Raw genomic sequence first — 19,658 nt, forward strand, 5'->3', positions numbered from 1 at the left:
GAAGTCAAGCAACTTGCCCAAGATCACAAGGCAACTAGTAGAAGTCAGAATTCTATTTGTGTTCCATTTAATAGAGGGTATACATGGGCAAGAACTACCACTCCATGCCTAACTCTCCCATTTTTTCAGGTTTCCCATATGATGTAAACAGAAGCTGTTGGGGTAGGGGGACAGATGTTCCTGGGAAATCCCCTTAAAGGGTGCTAACACAGCTAGGAAGCACACCATTTTGCCCTCACACTTCTTTTCTTCTTCCTGTATGGAAAATAGAAGGAGCACAAGCAGTCATCTTGGACCAAAAGATGAATTTGAGAGTAGAAGCCTCACACTAAGTAGAGCAGACCATAAATCAGAAGGACTCTGGGTCCTTGATGATTCTGAGTTCACTATATTGGCCCTGAACCACATCTAGACGTAGTCTATATGACAGAAAAATAACTCTCTCTTTGGAGGTTTTATCATATGGAGCTGAATCTATATCTAATAAAAATATGTGAAAGACTGTACAAATTGTTAATACTATTGTTGGGCATTAATAATTTAAGGTAGTTAATTAAAACACAATATTTCACATCTAGATATAATTAACATTTTAATGTATCATAACCTTCATGTGGGAAAGCAAATGAACTCTGTCACTGTGGCCCTTACTTTCAAGTTCCTTTTTAAAATAAATTATTGATTTGATTAATTCAGCTATTTTGGAAGAAATTTTGCGTGTTTCCATACTATAATCTTAGAAAACAGTCTATGTAATGTACTAGAAAATTTAACAAAGTAAGTTACAAAGGAGTTAAGTAAGCTAGAAAAAAAATTAGGAAGCTGATGTATTAAGCACACATTATGTGCTTATTGTGCAAGGAATCAGGGAAAAATTCAACATCCAGACACATTCCCTACCCTTATGGAGTTCGCAGAGTAGTTGGGAGACATATAATTAGATAAGTTCTTACACTGCAGTGTCCTACTAGGAATGACACAGAAAACACATCATGCTGTGGGAGAATGTCAAGGGAGTCTTCTTGGAAAGCACTATAGTATGTCAGTCACTAACTCTGTGACCTTCAGGAAGTTACTTCAATTCTCTGAACTTCATTTTCCTAACATTTTTAATGGGGATGACAGTGTTTCCTCCAAAGGATAACTGTTAAAACACTGCATACTGCATTTAAAATACCTAGCACAGTGCCTGGAACATACTGAGCCCTCATTGTATCTTGGCTAGTATAATAATGTTATTTACTACATGCAGTTGTCCTATTGTCCCTCTAAATGTACTGCTATTCTAATTTATAAAGCAAAAACAAAAGTTCAGAGATTAGGAATGTTGCCCAATATCACCCAAATTGTAAAAGAGTCAGTTTCCGAATTCACATCTAACAGCAATACATTGCTTATAATTTTAGCATCTACCTTAAGAGAATATGGTGTACTCGAACTTACTTTTCAGACAGCTGATATCAAAACCATGTGGCTGTTACTGTTCTCTGCTTGACTTTTATTGATGTAAAATGCAAGGCCTTATTCAGGTAAATAATTTTGCCTGGCACATCCTCTAAGAACCACTCAAGGTCATTTTTGCCTGGGTTGGTGTGATACAGTCAGTAACAGAGCTACACATCCTTAGTAAAAAATATCTAAGCATTTTTTAAAAAAGATCTTTAGGTCACCATGCCAAAATCAATTTGCTCAATGAATGGCAGGCACTGGCATTTTGCCAGTCAACTGCTTCTAGTATGTGACAGGATCACCATCTCTGCCACAGCAATTACTGCAATTATCTGCACAGAGGTGAGTATGGAGAAAAAAGCCAGGTTCCTTATCACTTCTTAACTTCTAAACAAAGTTTTCAAAAAACAAATACAAGAGATTCTGGCAATTTGAAACAGGAGAACTGCGTGCAAAACAGTTAGGGGGTTGAATCAAAAATGGATTTTCCTTGCTCTGGTCTGAGGGCCACCTTCTTCCAGATCAGGGTTCATTCTCATGTCTTAGTCAAATGTGAAATACCTCTCTAGTGCCTTTCTCTTCTTGCATCTTTGAACACTTGTGTAACGTTTACATAGACTGATGGGTAGAAGATAATAGTTTTTGTCCATGAAGAAAAATACAGAAGAAAAAAAAAAGTCACTTCCAAATGATTGTTGATTTAGATGATTCGTATTTTTCAACACAGGCCATATAGATTAGGCTCTATATTGGCATGAATGTTTGATTTTCCAGTCATGATGGTAATACTAATTTATACATTTATTTCTCTTTCAAGAAGTTCCCCTAATTAAAATGTAAAAGTAGCCAAATAGTTCTACCAAAAATACCACCCAGAAATAAATATTGCTGTGGACCGTTGTAAAACAACTTAGCCCTAAACTTCATTAACTCCTTGTATAGGAGCATAAAAATGAAAGATGCAAGACGGTCCCTTAAATGTTTGTAGTCTCATGCCTTTCCTTCAAGGAGATGTAATAGCATCACTTGGCAATTCTTTACACTTAATAATCACCATTCCTATAATGGTTTTTTAGGCTTAGTCATAAGCATAAAAATTTAAGCCAATTTTCTCAGGAACATTCTTATATTACCTTTAAATCCTATTTTTCCCAAGTCTTTTATTCTTAATATTTTAATTCTTTTTTTTTTAAGCTTTTTCCAAGAACACAGAAACATAATGAGTCAGTTTTGTTGCCTTGTAGAGATTCTAAAACCTGGGGGTAGGATGGAGTATTTGGTTACAAATTCTAAAACGTACTCCCCACAATACTGATTTTAACAGGTCTGCATTTTAGCCACAGCTCTGCATTTTAGCAGTCTTCTCCCACCACTTGATGGGTTTGGCATGCAGATGATCCTTTGATCATTGTGAGAAACACTCATTAAAATCAGAATAGGTCAGAAAATTTTCTTTGCTATCCAGACCCCACTTTTTACTTGTCTTACTTCTAACTCCACTTTTTACTTTTCTCCATCTGTCCACCCATCTCTGACATTTTCAGGTCCAATCAGCACAGAATACATCTATACCTCAAAACTATGGGCATTCTGTTCCTCTTCTGAGCTAATCCGTTCTCTCCTCTTCTACCTGGAAACTCTCATCTACTTATCCATGAAGGTTCAAAAAAATATTACCCCCTTTATGAAGTTTCCTCTTCCTCCTTCTCTTCAGGAATGCCCACATCACCTTGTATATATTTCTGTTACAGTGATTATTAAAGCCTATAATTACTGTTACAGTTACTGATTATGGGTCTGTTTTCCATGCTAATTCCATGTCCATTCACAGGACAGTAAATATCACATATTATTTACTCAGTAAACACTTGAATTATAATCTGATATAGAATCACCTCTAGAGGTGCCAGCATTTATCATTGTTCTTTTGAGACAAACATAATTCTAATATCTCTAATATTCCTTTAATAATTTATACTGTTTGACAAAATTTTATCTAAGTTCTACTTGAACTTTTTTGGGAAAAATTATTTCTAAGAGAACACAGACTGATCATGCTATTTCATCATTCCGATATATACAAATTTTGCTTTTGAAAGTGATTTCCTGAGATGGCATATTCTAGAAATTCATTTTTATGCCATGATAGGAAATTAAGAAACATTTTACTGGATGATGTAAACTAAGTCTTTAGAATCTAGGATAGGTGAAAAAGCAGTTCTACTCATGGAATTCCAGTCTATTAGAAAAGCCAAAGTAATAACTTAGAAGGAATTTGGATGGCAAGAAATACAAGAAATAGTGCTCTCTAAGTGATGCAAAGTATACACTGCAAATCATCTATGAATCTACAGCACCAGAGAAGCTTTCAAACATAAGTGTGCTTTGTTGTCAATGTGGGCAAATCATGCCCAGATGAATACCCTCTTTCCAAGTGCACTGGGGAAGGAAACTTATATAATCATGTGAGGTTTTAGTGATTAAACCTTCTCAAAATTGGCTGTTTGAGAGCAAAGTCTGACATAATTCCTGCTCAGTACACAGAGAACCTTCTGTTTGCTTTGGAAAATTGTCCTGCTTACATGGATTCTCTAGCTTATGGGCATTTCTTCATGGCCATCAATATTTCTAAATGTGTCAATGGTAACATAATCCCCTTCCACTTCTGTCAGAAAATCAAAATGTCTCAGAGATAGAGTCTCCTGTCCCTAATTCCTTCCCTTTTATTTTTTTTTATTTTTTTTTTTTTTAAAGATTTTATTTTTTTTATTTATTTGAGAGAGAGAGTGAGAGAGAGAAAGAGCACAAGAGGGGGAGCGGGAGGGGGAGAAGCAGACTCCCTGCCGAGCAGGGAGCCCGATGCGGGACTCGATCCCGGGACTCCAGGATCATGACCTGAGCCGAAGGCAGTCGCCTAACCAACTGAGCCACCCAGGCGCCCTCCTTCCCTTTTATTTATTTCTCTTCTGCTGGCTGTGAGTGAGGATATGACCTTTTGTATAACTGAGAAAATGGCTGCCTGATTACATCTTAATAAATAATCTTTACACTTCACTCGCTTGCAGCCTCCTCAACTCTTCTAAACAGGTCTATCATATATTATAAAGTCAGCAAATGATTAAAGGGAAGGGCTCAGAAAGGTATGGGGCTGGATTATATGCAAATATTTTGATGTGTGGCTTTGATACATGGCACATCTAAACACAAGACCTCCTCTGCAAGATTTATAATTCCATGGTCTTGATGACCTGAAATGCTTCCCTGCTCTCCTTATGTGCAATAACACAAATCTAAACCACTGCTGTGTTCTAAGTGAGCTGAAGCTCTCAGATTCTCAAAAAGCCTTCCCAGTGCAATCCAGTCTACCCAAAACCACAAGGATATATATTAGTTCTTTAGACATGTACTGCCTTCACCTCTAAGTTAACATTTGGCACATGTCTAGACACCCAAAAAGGTTGCATATTCCTCAAGAGCAGGAGCCAGGCCCTATATGTGTTCTATCCCATATAACACATACCTTAATACCCACCAATTCTCTACTCATCAACTCTTACCAATACCACAAAAGAATTCCTACAATACTGCATAAGTAGTTTTTAATTTTACATTCCCAGTGATATCTAGATCCATCTATTACCTAGTAGTTAAGGATTTTTTTAATCTCAAAATATCAGAACAACAAAATTATTGAGTTAAAAAAACAAATCAATCTTCCAAATCAAGACATAGCTAACTAGGGGCACCTGGGTGGCTCAGTCATTAAGCGTCTGCCTTCAGCTCAGGTCATGATCCCAGGGTCCTGGGATCAAGCCCTGCATTGGGCTCCCTGCTCAGGAGAAAAGCCTGCTTCTCCCTCTCCCACTCCCCCTGCTTGTGTTCCTCTCTTGCTGTCTCTCTCTGTCAAATAAATAAATAAAAGCTTCCAAAAAAAAAAAAAAAGACATAGCTAACTAACACAGGTTTGATATTGTCCATTTAAAAGAATAGAGCCCGCTTGTTAAACAAGTAACACTACATCAAATATAGGGTACATTCTGAAACCTACTTTGGACTGAACTTTTCTTCCTGGTCTATAGAATGCTATGTCTCATACAAAAACAATGTCTCATCAACTATTCAGTCTTTTTCCCATAAGCAATTTCTTTAAAAATATATTATAAAACAACACAATTTTAGAGCAGGGTACTTTAGGATATATCCTGTAGGTAATCAATCACCACTTTACAAAGAAAACTGAAGCGCAAGAGATCTAAGTAATTTTCTTTCAGTTACCTAATTAGTGACAGAAATGAAATTACTATTACCAGTGTTGAGACCCCAAATTAATTCAACTTCTGTTACACTTCATTGTTTTATTTACAGCACAATATATAGTATTTTTAAATTAGAATTTTAATACATACAAATGAATTAAAAAATAATGAACGCCACTATAAATGAAACATGCACATGAAGATAAACAAGTGCATGCACAATGCATTCCATGATAGACTCTCTGAATTTGCACAAGTGCACAACACAACTGTTCTTAACTCACGAAGTTAAAGATGATTGTTTGTAAATATGAGCATTTCTTACCTGGCAGCTGTATGAGGGGTTGATAAAAGACATCAAAAACTTGAGCTATAGTTAGACATTAGATTTTTCTGGCACTGAAGGTTTCCTCCTACCTGAGTTTGAGGGGCTAGCATTTTTAAAGGAAGGCAGGCCAAAGACTTGAGAGAGATCACCCAATATATAAGACTTTGGCATTGTTCCCCAAATTGCAATATTAAGTTGACTATAGGTGATTATCACCTAAGTCTTCCTATTGGCCAGTTATGCTCTATTTTTCATTATTGTACCTGAAATCTCTACCATTACAGTCACTTCTTTAAGTTAGAAAGTGTAGGTGGGAAAATCACTTCAGAACTTGCCATGCTACTTCACCCCAGGTAATGAAAAGAACAGGATTAGCTCTAGTGCTTTTGAGCTCTAAGAATGCATAACTTGGCGGGGCAGGAGGGAGAGAGGTTTCTACATATAACAGAAAAGCTAATGATGAGAAAGGACTCTTCCTTTTAAACTGCCTCCAATGTTCCAACACCAATATCCACACATAGTTAACTCGGGATGTACACTTTGAAGAAAATGAATGATATCCTCTTAACATATTTCCTAATACCCATGATCCACACCAAGAAGCTTTTATCCCACCCCATGAAAACTAAGAGGGCCTCAAATTCTGATGGTCAAACCCTTTTAAAAACACCCATCCTGATGCTTCAACATCCTTTAAAGATTTAACCACCTCCATGAACTTCTTTTGCCCTTTTATATAAAAGCTGACATCTTGACAGTTTTAATAGGTAGCCTGGAGAGAACAAGGCAAGTGGAGGAAAAATGCTCACTCCAGTTGATTTTTTTCTTTCTAAATACTAAGGCATACAAAAGGATTAATCAGTATTATAGAAACCCAAATGAAACAAAGAACAGTGACATTTCACAGCTCTTAGCTACAAAGAAATCTTACAAAACAGCATCAGTGTTATGACATACAACATCAACAAAAAAGTTAGCAAATTTGGTTGTGACACCTTGAAATGGCTGCACCCTTAATCTTGCAAGAGTGGTGACTCCTTTGTTTTAAATATTTTTTTCGTTACATTAGAATGTTTTCATTTGTTTACATCAAAACCAAGTTTGTTAATTCTTTATATATCAGTTTCTTCACAATTTTACCCCACAATTTTAAAAGAGCAGACTGATTCTCTGGGCCAACATCAATAAAGGATATTTTGTGACCCTGGAATCTTTCAAATGAAGAAGAACACATTCTCTTAACTAGCCTTCCTTAAAGAAGCTCACCAAAGAACTACAGAATGGATTCATTCCACATATGCAGTGACTTTCAGTCCCAATGGGAAGAAAGACTAAGAAATAAAGGAATGAAATACCATTTCTACATCTCAAGTTTAGATCATGCTTGAAGAATATGTCTGTGCTGTGGAATTCTCAAATCATACAAAGAATAAATACGTAGATCCTTTGCCCAAAGTTGGTTAATAGTAAATAAAGAAGACTTGAGTGGTCACATCTTTACTTCTTTGAATCCCCATCCACCTGCTTTCAAAATTAATATTGACAATGAGACAGATTACATTAGAAAGCAAAGTTACTCACCATGGAGGAATCACTGCTTCCACTCCCGATCGGAGCTCCCTCAGCACAGGTTGGGAGGTGGGTAGAAAGTTGACTAGCCCTGCCCCCATCTATGACATCACAATCTACCTCATAAAAGGTAGTGAAAGTGCTCTGAACTCCTGTCTGATTTCCGAGAGATACAGAAAAGAGTGAGTGAGAGAGAGAGCAAGAGAAAAATAAAAAAACGTACCCTATTGGGAAGGGATTAGGGAAGCGGGTCATTGGGTGAAAGAGGCATATGAAGGAATTAGGTGCTGAAAGAGATATGGGTGGGCATCCGTGATATTAAGCAGCCCGGCCATATGAATTCCTCATTGGCTCTCTTGAACAGATAAATGGACCATCTGGGAGAAGGAGAATGAAGAAGCACCCTGCCTTGTCAGGCATTGTCAGGGACAATCATAGTGGAGTTCAAAGGGTATGAAACCCCTGTTTAAAGCATTGAAGATCACCAAGAGAGAAAGCAAGGGCTGCAGCTCTTAAAGCCTGGAACGGTATGTGGGGAATCTCAGATGTCTTTCTTGGAAGTTCCATTGCCCTGCTGTGTGACCTTCATCAAGCCCTTGGCCTCTGCATCTCCAGCCAGTACATGGTACTAAAAGGATACTTACCTCTTTTACTGGAATCACTGAAGAACTAATGCATTCATTGTTGCTACAACTGCAACTCTTTTTACTCTTCCTTTTTGTACCCAAGGAGGGGCTGTGTGACAGGCACATTTTAAAAGATAAGCCAATAACCAATGCCTATTTCTACTTCTTAACATGTTATCTTCAGCATAAAATATTAGTCAATCTTGACCAGGTTTTCTGTGTGTACGGAATATAACATATATCTAAATGGGGTTATTAGAGCCCACCTTCAAAATCGAAGAAAAATCAAGATTTCTATAACCATAGGGTCCCTACACTGCCACAGTCAAAGGTCAAGTTTAAGTGACCCAGTGATGCTAACTGACCAAACATTTGTGTCACATGCAGGAAAGCTAAAGTCATATAGCTTTATTTAACCTCTGAGTCCATTTGCGGGGGGGGGGGGGGAAGTAAATCAGGCAAGATGGGAGAATAATATGGAGAACGCTAAGATCTTTTTTTTAAATGGAGATTTAGAAGTTAAAAATGATGAACCATTCAAAGTTGAGTGGGTAGTATGATAAAACAAAAAGGGGTGATATTGAAGGGCAGGTAGGTCCAGAAACCATCCACATGGAAGCCAGATTTTTATCTGCCTGGTGGGATATATGAAAAGTGAAACCCACTCTTTCCACAGAAAATATTTTAGTAAAAGTAATAGCTTACAATTCATGGCATCATAAATGGGTAAAGCTCAAAGAAAGCTTGTTTCTATATGCAGATAAAAATATTCTTTCTTTAAAATTTTTTCTTATGTTTCAAGCAAATATAATTCTATTTTTAGTCCTGCCATTCTTAGCTCACTAAATATGTAAGTGTATTAAATAATCACAATTTAAAAATTAAGCAAAATAGGCAGGTTAGGAGCATTTTGAAACACAGATGCTACTAAATTCAAGCTGATAATGGATTTGGCAACATTACTCCCATCTTTCACTTCAAAATAAATGTTAGAGACATTTAAAGAATGTCTTTAGAGAATTATAGACAATAGAAAAGAAAAAAATATCTGGAATTTATGAAGAAAAAATGGAATTTTTCTTATACCTGACGTTTTCTGTGCTTATTAGAGGAAGCAGTGACACTCTGTATGTTTCCCTCTCTGTATTATTATATTTCTATTTTCAGTAATTCTAAATCTAAATTCAAATTCTACATTCAACAGCTCTTTTTCTGTGAATTTTCACAATTAATGGCCCTATGAAGCCTTATTTTCTTCCTATTTTTACTTATGGGATCATTGACTAGTTGGCTTATCCTTGCTTTTTTATGCTTTATAATGATCCCATTTGTTTTAGAAATTAGGCATCTCCTGACTTTACCATTATAGGGAATGTGCTATTCATTTACCATTATTTCTCAGTTTCAAAAACTATTCTTATGTATTAGAAACTTATTTGTGTCATCTCACCTTTCATACAAAATTTAAAGTTCATTATTTTAAGATTACTGATGGCAATTGTTCATTCTTCCGATAAACACCTTAAAAATTTTACTACCCAACAAAAAAGGTACACATCTGCCAATGTTAAGAAATCAGAATAAAAATGGAGTTAAACACTTAAATACTGAAATAAAACTAACTTATAATCTACTGATATTTCTTATTATCTACTGCTTACTTGGAAATGGAACATGACTTCAGGAACCCAATGCAAAACTAGGCTGCATCAAAAGGATGCAGAGTGGTGAACTGTGCTGACTTTTTAGGTGAATTTAGTATGATTGATTGCAATAATGTCTTTAGTTATATTAGTTAAAAAAAATTTCTTTGACACAGAATGCAATGCCAGGATCAGATAATTTCCAACTCTTCTTAGGATCTAGCCTCTTGACATTTTTATGAAAACTAAGTGTCACTACAATTATGGGGTTGATTCATACTTTCTATGATATCATATAAATGGATGAGTTAGTCTTTCAAGACAAGGTATGAAGTGATTGTAAGATTTCAGTCAAGAGACCCCATTATTGAAGTCATGGTTATAACTTTATTCTGATCAGAGATGTAGAATTGGTTTCAAAAATTTGCTTGTTGAAAAAGTGTTTTTATTTGACTTAGTGCAAAAGATAAAGTCAGGTGGAATAATTTGTACATTCCGAAAGAATAATCTGGAGGTGTATTTATAAATTAATTAATTGTGGAAGACACGATCAGGCAGTTGGCATGCAATCTGACCAAAATGTTATTATTGAAGAGAAATATCTCAGCAAGACAGAATCCAAATAATTTTGATAGCAACAGATTTAAACTGGGAGTTCCTAGATAAAGAGATTCTATTTTGAGTTTGTTTTATCATAATGTCTCATATATAGAACCTTGGACTTAAAAGAGTACATGGTTCGTTTAGATGATGCTGACTGGAACTTCTCCAGGAACTTCTCTAAGTTGAGAAATAGATTTGCAGAAGGAAATGGATGAAAGAGGTCAAGATACAGATTGTGCAGATTTGACAGAAGATCTAGCCAGAGTTCCAGTCAAGTTCATTATCAGCAAGGCATCTGCACAGATGAAGGTATTCAGAGAAAAGCAATAAAATAAGATATAGTATTGATGATGAAAGAAAAGATTAAAGTCTAAATTAAGTAAGACTTGCCTTCAAGGAAATTGGATTAGGATGAAATATTTGAAATATATTTATTGCCCACAAAGAAAATGACTGTTCAAGATAGAGTAAGACAATCTGTTCTGAAGCAGTAAAAGAAATCTGAACTTAAGAAAACTACACACTGCCCATCCAGAAGTCTTTCCTACTTGTAAGATACATGGGCCATAACATGGCACATATTTCTCTCCTAAGGGCTGTGATAAAAGCCATATTTCATAAATCATTTAAATTAAGCTGGAGAAAGCATTTGACAAAATAAACTGTAGGGAAAGAAGGAGAAGATAGTAAGTTAAGCACACTTTTATTTCTAGAATATAGTAAATCAAGAACAACAGTGAATACACAGAGATAGCCATCAACAGACACCCTGCTGTTCTTGCTGAGAGAGCTAAACAGGATGATGAGAAACTAAATGGAAAAAAAAAAGAAAACCCAATGGACTACACAATCTAACAAAAGCACAATGGACAGAAAAATTTATCCTCTTCATGGAAATTATTTGCTATTAGAAATAAAGGACTTTGAATACCTTCTCCCAACCAATATTTAGCACTGTGCCTTTTAAGTAGTTCCAACACCCTAGAAATGTTGTTCAATGAATCAGAAAATATCCTTATGTGAACAGGAAGTATATAACTCTTTGAAGCTCTGATTGCTGGTTTGTCATTAGAAATTAGGAACAACATACGGAAATACTAATCTTTTTCTAGAAAAATAGGATTGTCAAAATTTTATCAAATCTAGTACCAAACATAAAATCCGGTCTCAGTTTTTCTATGGAGTCTCTTAATTTCCTTTATTTTGAGTCATCTGAGGTAATGGAAAATTATGCAAAGTCAGTCATGAGATTCCCCAGATAATATTTAGTGTAAGATTTTAATATTCATCTTCTCTTATTTATTTATATATTTTTATATCAACTTATTCACATTTTAGCTGCTTCTTCTTCCAACTGCCTTCAGTCCAGGAATTCTTGAGGTATATCCAAGTAAGAACAAGGAAACAAAATCACAATGGATTTAGGTAACCAATTCAAAATAATGTATTTCTTGACTAAAGCTGACAAATCCAAGTGTACACAGGAAAACCAGAAAGCATAAACTAAATTACAGATGCTGTTTCTAAATAAAGGTATTCTATCCAACACTGTGGCTTCCCATAATTATTTGGTTCAATTTAAGGGAACAGGTATTATCTGGATTTGTTCTCACATATCCAAAACTAGTTTAAAATGAGGAGACAGCTCCTAAGACACTACTATAAACATTAATTATTTAAAATATATTAATAAAGAAAGAACATCTTAGGATGAAATCAATTATAACAAACAGTATCTCAAAATTAGAATATGTCTCATGGGAAAATGTTATAAAACAAGTACTTCTTCAATAGGTTTGCTTGTGTTGCACAGATATCAAAAGCTATACACAATTAGTGTCCCTTATCCAGGTACCTCCCATGTGTCTAATTTCCAAGTTTTCATGAAATATTACTCATCATTGGCTGCCAAATAATGGTCTGAATATTAATGAAATCTAAAACATTAATTTCTAATAGATTAAGGTATGGATTATTTGCCTTCTTTTTAATTCGAGGCTTTCAAAACTTGAATAGGTTCTAAAACCTAAAGGAATGAAAGTTCACTGACTGAAGGACAAGTAATGGCACTGACATTTCTGAGGCAGAGACATTCTTCATAAAGCCACTAGCCACTTCTACTTTAATGCGCAGTAATGAACGCCCTCAAACTAAAATAGAAATGTCTCCATTTACAAGCACAGGTGATGCAATCAAATCAATCCATTGAGTAGATCCAAGTTAGGTCAACCCATGTCTCCACTTAAGGTAAAAAGAGTTCTTTGCTTGGTTCATGTTCCAGCTTTGCCACAAAGGAGTCTGTCTTCTTACTTTAAAATGAGAGCATTAGAATATAAAGAATTTTTTCCATGCATAAAACAAATTGGATAACCAACTGGTTTAATTTCATCAGTGAAAAACTGATTTTTTTTAATGAATAGATCGAATTGATAAGTTTAGGGTCACCGTCACCGAGTAACTACAGAGCTACTTTTTATAACAGAGCAATATACCATCTTCCTTTGCACAAAACTATTTAAATTTAGGGAGACACCTGACAGGTGTGGTACACTACACTCAAAACTTCCTATGATGCCTGGCACTCAAGGAGATTTTCACTTTTCTTATAAAAATCCCCATCTCCAATTTCTTTCACATGTAACGCCTTGAGTTTGTTAAATGTCACTTTTATAACATTGGGAGAATGAATTTGCACTGAAAAATCACTTCAGGGTTATTTTTCCCTGAAGGTTTGCATAATTTTGGTTGTATAAAAATCAATGACCATGTACACTGATATAAATGTAACTAAGGAAGACTTAATGCAGGAATCAGAACTTAAATGGTTATAGTTTTACTATCATAACAGATTGGGAGGGTTAGGCTTTTTGGAGAAAGATTGAATTATTCAGCAACCCATCTTACTAGTAAAGTATATGCAAAGAACTATGGCCATTCTGCCAATGATAAATACTGGTTTAATTTTCTTACTGCTACAGAGTATTTCCACCATCCTTCCATCCAGATTTATAATCTGAAGTTTGTTTTAGTCTTACTCTCTCTAGATCTGGACTCTCCTACTGTTTAGTTCAGGAAAAGTCTGTAAAACCCAAACACTTAATGGCCTCCCCTCTGAAAATCTGGAGAAAATTATTTGGAACTGCTGTTAATTTCCTGAATACATAGCCTTTTTTTTTTTTTTTTTCAAATGAAGCATAGAAATGCATCCCAGAGCCCAAACTGAAATAGCTAGCAATTTAGATTTGTTTCCATTACTACTACACTCCGATCAGTAGAGATAATCAAGAATCGACAATAGACAGACTCAGAATATATATAAAAAAAAAAGACTCCCCAAATAAGGGTACAAGTTGTACAAAAGAATAAGGCTACACAACTAAGTACAACGCTTGTTTCAATGACTGCTTCAGCCCATTACAAAATACACTATTTTTTATAGACGAAATACAGAATTTTTCAAATAAAATGCAATTCTCATCTCAACAAATCACGTTTTTAAAATATGGAATACAAATGTATAAAAATATAATCTATAGTATATATTTTAAAATATATAATATATATAGCATTGTACAAATATTTCCCACGTTTTCTTTTCCCTAAACTGTCTTGGATCAGATATGTCACAGTTATCAACCACTAGTTCAGTTCCTGATTACTGTTTATTCAGGGAGTAAGGGAGTAAATATCAAATCATGTGTATTTGTTGCATATGTATGTTTGTGCATATGTATCTTTATACATACCATAGTCAGGTAGGACTGATTTGACCATTATCAGTTTCTAGTATTGTATGAATGGTTTTCATTTATTACCATGAATATTCATGTTGATTTTAATTGAGTCCAATTTTTTTAATGATGTGAAACATAGGCAATAGAGACTATAACTGACCGCTTATTCTCCAATTTTCTCTTTACCAATTCAAATCCTACTAGTCTCACAAATTATATTTGTTCACCTTGTCAAGCTTCTCTCCATAACCCAATTGAGAGGGATTCAAATTTGGAAAAGAGAGATTTAAATGGCAAAGAACAAAAGTGCACATTAGACCAGGTTACTCAATCCCTCAGGAATAGGGTAGGGCTCCATTCCAACAGGCTGAGGATGTAGGAAACTAACATTACTCGCCTCCGAACTCTGCTCCTATATTTTGTTAAGTATGAGAAAAAGATATTTATATGCAATAAAATCTATTAAAATTTGTAGCATTTTCATGTGGAGTCAACTATTACTTAAAATCTGTGTCCTTCCGTCTCTAACCTAAACACTGAATTCCTGTCCAATGTAGGGTTAACTGCTCTTGCGTTCTGGCTTCATTGTTTTAATGATGTATTTGAACTTCAAAAAAATTTAGGTGGAATTTTTCAGATTTATCAGAATGCTTGATGCTTAGCATTTTCCATTCTAAAATTCCACATTAGCATTTCCAGTCTCCTTCAGAAAAATTCAAAAGTATAAATTTTAGGGTAGCTAATCAAAGGTTATGGAATGGTTTTTATTTCTCCAGATCCATATGTAAATCTTCATTTTAAAATTTAAAAGAATCCATTAAATCCTCTGAAACCTCATGAAAAAAATTAAAAACACAACAATCAAATACAGAGGTAATATCCACTAAACACGACAGCATTATATTCACCATGGCAGAAAAGTTGAGCCAATTTTTTTCAAGTATGTAAACATATTTTGAATACAAGTTCGTTCCAATGCTATGATGTGGATATTACCTGCACTAAAATAGTTTACAATATGCTATGGTTAAGTTTCTCTTTATTTTCTTCCTTCTTTCATGACTCTTCCCTCCTACTCTCCCTCCTTCCCTTTCTTTTTTCTTTTCTTCTTTGAACATTTCTTTTTCCAAAAAGCATGTCAACTGACTTAAGAGATTAAATAAACAAACACTAAGCAAATAAAGCCAGTTTATAAATGAATGGATGTTTAATATTCTGGACTTTGGTTTCCTCTACTTTCTCGTTAGCATTTCTAGCACTGTTAGTTTTAGTTTTTGTTTTTTAATTTTCTCTTCCCCATTGACCCCTTTAGCAACCATACAAATGGCTTAAGCTGAATTGCCTCACAAATACATCTTCTACTTTGAGATTTAGTAAGAACAGTATTTTTTTGGCTGGTGAGAAAGACGTAAGCCAATAACTTTAAAAACAGATCTTTAGCCGGAAAATTAATGGTGCTTCTTAGACAGCAGTTGTGTGAATGAGCACATGTAGGCATATATCCGGGATTGAATTATTTCTCTAGCTTGCCATCATGATTCAAGAGCTGTTGTACCCATTGTCCCTCTGCCCATGACCTATTAAGTTTCCTGCCACAACCACTCAAGCCAAACGCAGATACAACAGAAGCCTTCCCAGTTTGTACACACAGAATCACATAAAACATACACATGCTGACATGGTACATAACTGTGCACATGTGCATTTTGTTCATCATGCTAGCACAAGGCTCTAAAAATACGGTTCTCAGCACTGAAATTCAAGTGATTTTTCTTGGCAAAATGGGAATAACCTATCCAAATCACTTATTTTAGGGGAAATTTTGACTACTAACACGTATACCTTCTTGGGGGCTTTCATATATTTCAGAGAAGCATCAACCTTGAACCCCATGTACATAAACACATAAGGAAAAAGGAAGGAAGATTCAAACGTTTCTCTTTTTTTGATTGCATGTTATAGTGTTTTTCCTTAAAAATGTAGCAACTTTGTCATGCCAGACAATAAAATAAATGGGGCCCAAAGCATGGGCACATTTTCTTGGCAAAATCATTGAAAAGTCTGTGTGTATGGGGTCTACATTCTTGACTCTTTCAGGACTTTGAAGGCAGTCATTTGTGGTTATTTTGCAAAATAAACATTGATTTTTTTTTTTCTCCATTGGCCATCAGTGAAGGAGGATGAAGAATAAGATGGAGGCAGAAGTGGCAAAGACAGCAGACTACAGATGCAGGTATGGCACCAAATAGCAACCAAGCTTTGAAAAAATGAGGAGGCCAAGAGCAGGTCCATAACTGAGCAATATATAGCAAACCTTTATAATGCATTTGACACAGAATTATTATAAAGTCATATAACATTCCACTAAAAGAAGCCTTCTCCCATGCAAGGATTTTTGAACTTTGCCAGTAAGACTCAAAGAAGGAAACAGGCTTCTTGATGGTGTTCTCAATCTTAAACACCTCTACAAATGCCAACAGTGCAAGTTATAAAAGCCAGTGATGGTTTGGACTACATCTAAATGAGGAAAAGACAATGGAAATGAGGCTCTGGAAGCAGTGATGAACAATGGGTATTGAGAGGATAATGGAGAGCAACTCTGCCAGTCAAATACCGCCTAGATGAGGTTGTGGAGTCTGAGATCCACAAAGATGCTTTGCGCATCCATGTAAATAATAAGATTTGGAAAGTGACAAATGAAAGCACACAAGGCAAGCTAAACAAAAAGCACTCAGTTCCACAGGTGCTATATACAGATGGACATGAAAGCCGAATGGTATGGGAGACTATACCATCGAGTCTGAAGATAAGAAAGGAAGCAAGGGATATGCAATGTTTTGATCACTTCTTGGCAGAGAGAATCTTGGTAATTACCAACTCGGCAGAAAGGACACATTGCAAGACAGATTGCTCTTGGTTGTTGAAGAATGTTGAAGCAGGATCATTTTGGAAATGCAAAGAGGTGACTATGCTTTGGGAAGAGGCATAAAATAGCCAATTTATTGGACTCTAGGTGAGACTGCATGGAACAGGCTTTCCAGATGGCATCTCCATGCAAGCCAAATCAGCTCTTTTCCCAGCTGTTTTCTGCAAGCCAAACAATATAGAACCTGAAACCTTTGGGTTCAAGAATGATTTTTCCACATATTTTTATTAAATGGTCAAACTGCTGAATTTCTGAAAATGTCTCACTAAAGAATTGAGCTTCATGACCAGTCTGATTCTCATAAGGCATTCACCATGTTGATCATGTTATGTTCCTGGTAATGCCACACTTAAAATGGCAGCATTGTGGTTGACTGGGAAAAGAACTAAAGGTGGCAGAGCCACACTTTGGAATTCGCAAATAGTTTACAATAGATGGCACCTCATGTTCAAAGAAAGGGACTGAGGGAGGAGAAGCCAAGGTGAAGAACCTCAACACATACATTTGGAAATCTTGCCAAGAAATCATAATGCTTCTATTAATCGAACTTATTTCTTTACATTTGATGAAAGTGGACCAGATACTAAGGGAAATACTGGAGTGATTAAGCAAAGAATACATAATTGTTAGTGTTTGACAACTATGTTAGTTTTGGCAACAGCACATCAACCTGTATTAAATTTGAATATTTTCTGGCTTTCAAGGGTTACTGATAACCTAGTATGCATTGGAACCTGATGAATGAATTCCTATTGTTTTCATCATCTCTAACATGTGAACACAATCCACACATAGAGAGGCTGGCTCCTGAACAGAGACTGAAAATTACTAGGACTAACAAAGGGAAGTAGACTCACAATGAGTAAATGTATAAAAGCTCCAAATAATTATAATAGTCACAGCTTGGCAATGAGTTTCCAGACTATGAAATTAGTTTTCTTGTGAAGAATGGAGATTTTACAAGGCTAGTATAAACACAGGGTAATTGGAAAATCAAATTGCTCTCTGTGAGTTATTGTAAGGTCTGGAATAATGGTGATAACATTTATTTAAAAAAAAAACAAAAACAAACTCCCTATGAATCACTGTAGTTTGGTGTTTTTAGCAGTACTGTTGCCAAGAATGCTTGCCTTGGAAGTACAACAGTGGGAACCTTAATTGTGAAGCCCAAGTCCCGGCTTACCCCTGACACAATGAGCTCTCCTCCCAGATTCTGTACTTCTGCCTTCACCTTGCTGCAGATATTAAGCTGATGGCAATACAAGGCAATTCGTTGAAGGTAGGCTAATAAATCCTGCTTACATGCTGAATCAGGACACTATAAAACATTAAAAAAAGTGATCTCAATTAGTAAGTACTCTTCAGTTTCTAATACTTACTTTATAAAAGCTATAAGAAGAAAAGGTTTTATGTCATATACCTTAATTACATCCATTTAACTTCACTTTACAGCACATTTTAGGAAGGCCACAGCCAGTAGTTTAGGATGGTCAGCTCTACTTTGATATAATTCTATAAAAAGAATATTGAAGATCTTCCAGAAAGTTTTATTGGAACTTCTGTACACATTTATGAGTAATTTTACTAGTTGCCTTCTGAACTGTTAAGAAAACTAAATATTCTCCAGGTTTTTTCCTAGTGGCCCATCCAACATTCACCCTGTGTAGTTATTTTAATATGGACAACAAAAGCAACAGAAGGAAATCGTTCCGGGTAGCAATCTCTGGGACACAGCATAGGATAGAATTTCAATTCAGTTAGTTGGGGCAGAAATCACTTGTTTCCTTTGGCTTTCTCAGAAAAGTATCATTCACTAAAGGAAGCCTATTACACTTTTTGGATTTTTATATTTATCAAAATTTTTAACATTATAAACTTTCTTTAAATAAGAGACTCTGAGAAGTATCATGACCACTATTAGAGCAATAGATTTAAGTAGAATGAGTGTGAAGCCAATTGAAACAAACTCCTAAGAGTAAAAACAGAACTGTTCAAAGGTTGTTCCAGAGTCAACTAGGACCAGGATTTTGAATTCTCTTCATTACTTAGTGGGTAGATGTCCATCAGATACAACTGAACTTAGCTGAACACTTCCACAGACATTTACATGACTCCCTAAAGCATTTCTGAGGCTTCAATACCAATGGCTATTCAGTCATTGAAATATATTTCTATTGCTATCCGAAGTTCATTTCAAGATTCTGCAGGCTATCCCATTGTTCTGGCTCAATTTGGCACTTGTAAAGGACATACACTCACCAGATCCTTGATGAAACACTGTAAGAAATAAGTACCTAGACCCAAAACTGAAGTAACTTATTTAGAATAAGAGAATGAAAAAAAAAAAAAAAAACTCCAGTTAGGTTTTCTTCAAGCTGAAGAAAGGCAATGAAAGAGAAAAAAAAGAAAAAAAAAAAAAAAAAAAACAAATAGGTTTTCTAAAAGCTGAAGAAAGGAAATGAAAGAGAAAGAAAAGAAAAGAAAGAAAGAAAGAAAGAAAGAAAGAAAGAAAGAAAGAAAGAAA

General features: G+C 35.4%; 1 protein-coding gene across 4 annotated transcripts in view; it reads right to left on the reverse strand.

Moving 5' to 3' along the window:
* The window catches only part of CTNNA2 (catenin alpha 2), a 949,691-nt gene that overhangs the window by 22,161 nt on the left and 907,872 nt on the right, over positions 1–19,658 (reverse strand). For 2 of the 4 annotated variants that reach the window (XM_044919116.1, XM_044919115.1), the window contains 2 exons: positions 18,318–18,452; positions 7,615–7,758 (listed from right to left, as the gene is read on the reverse strand). The exons of 1 other annotated variant lie outside the window; for it this stretch is intronic. In XM_044919116.1, coding sequence (XP_044775051.1) covers positions 7,615–7,758; positions 18,318–18,452 — 279 coding nt within the window. The remainder of the gene's footprint in view (positions 1–7,614; positions 7,759–18,317; positions 18,453–19,658) is intronic. One more of the 4 variants, XM_044919117.1, reaches the window with a different exon arrangement.

This window comes from Neomonachus schauinslandi, chromosome 10, assembly GCF_002201575.2.
Source record: "Neomonachus schauinslandi chromosome 10, ASM220157v2, whole genome shotgun sequence".
NCBI lineage: Eukaryota > Metazoa > Chordata > Mammalia > Carnivora > Phocidae > Neomonachus > Neomonachus schauinslandi.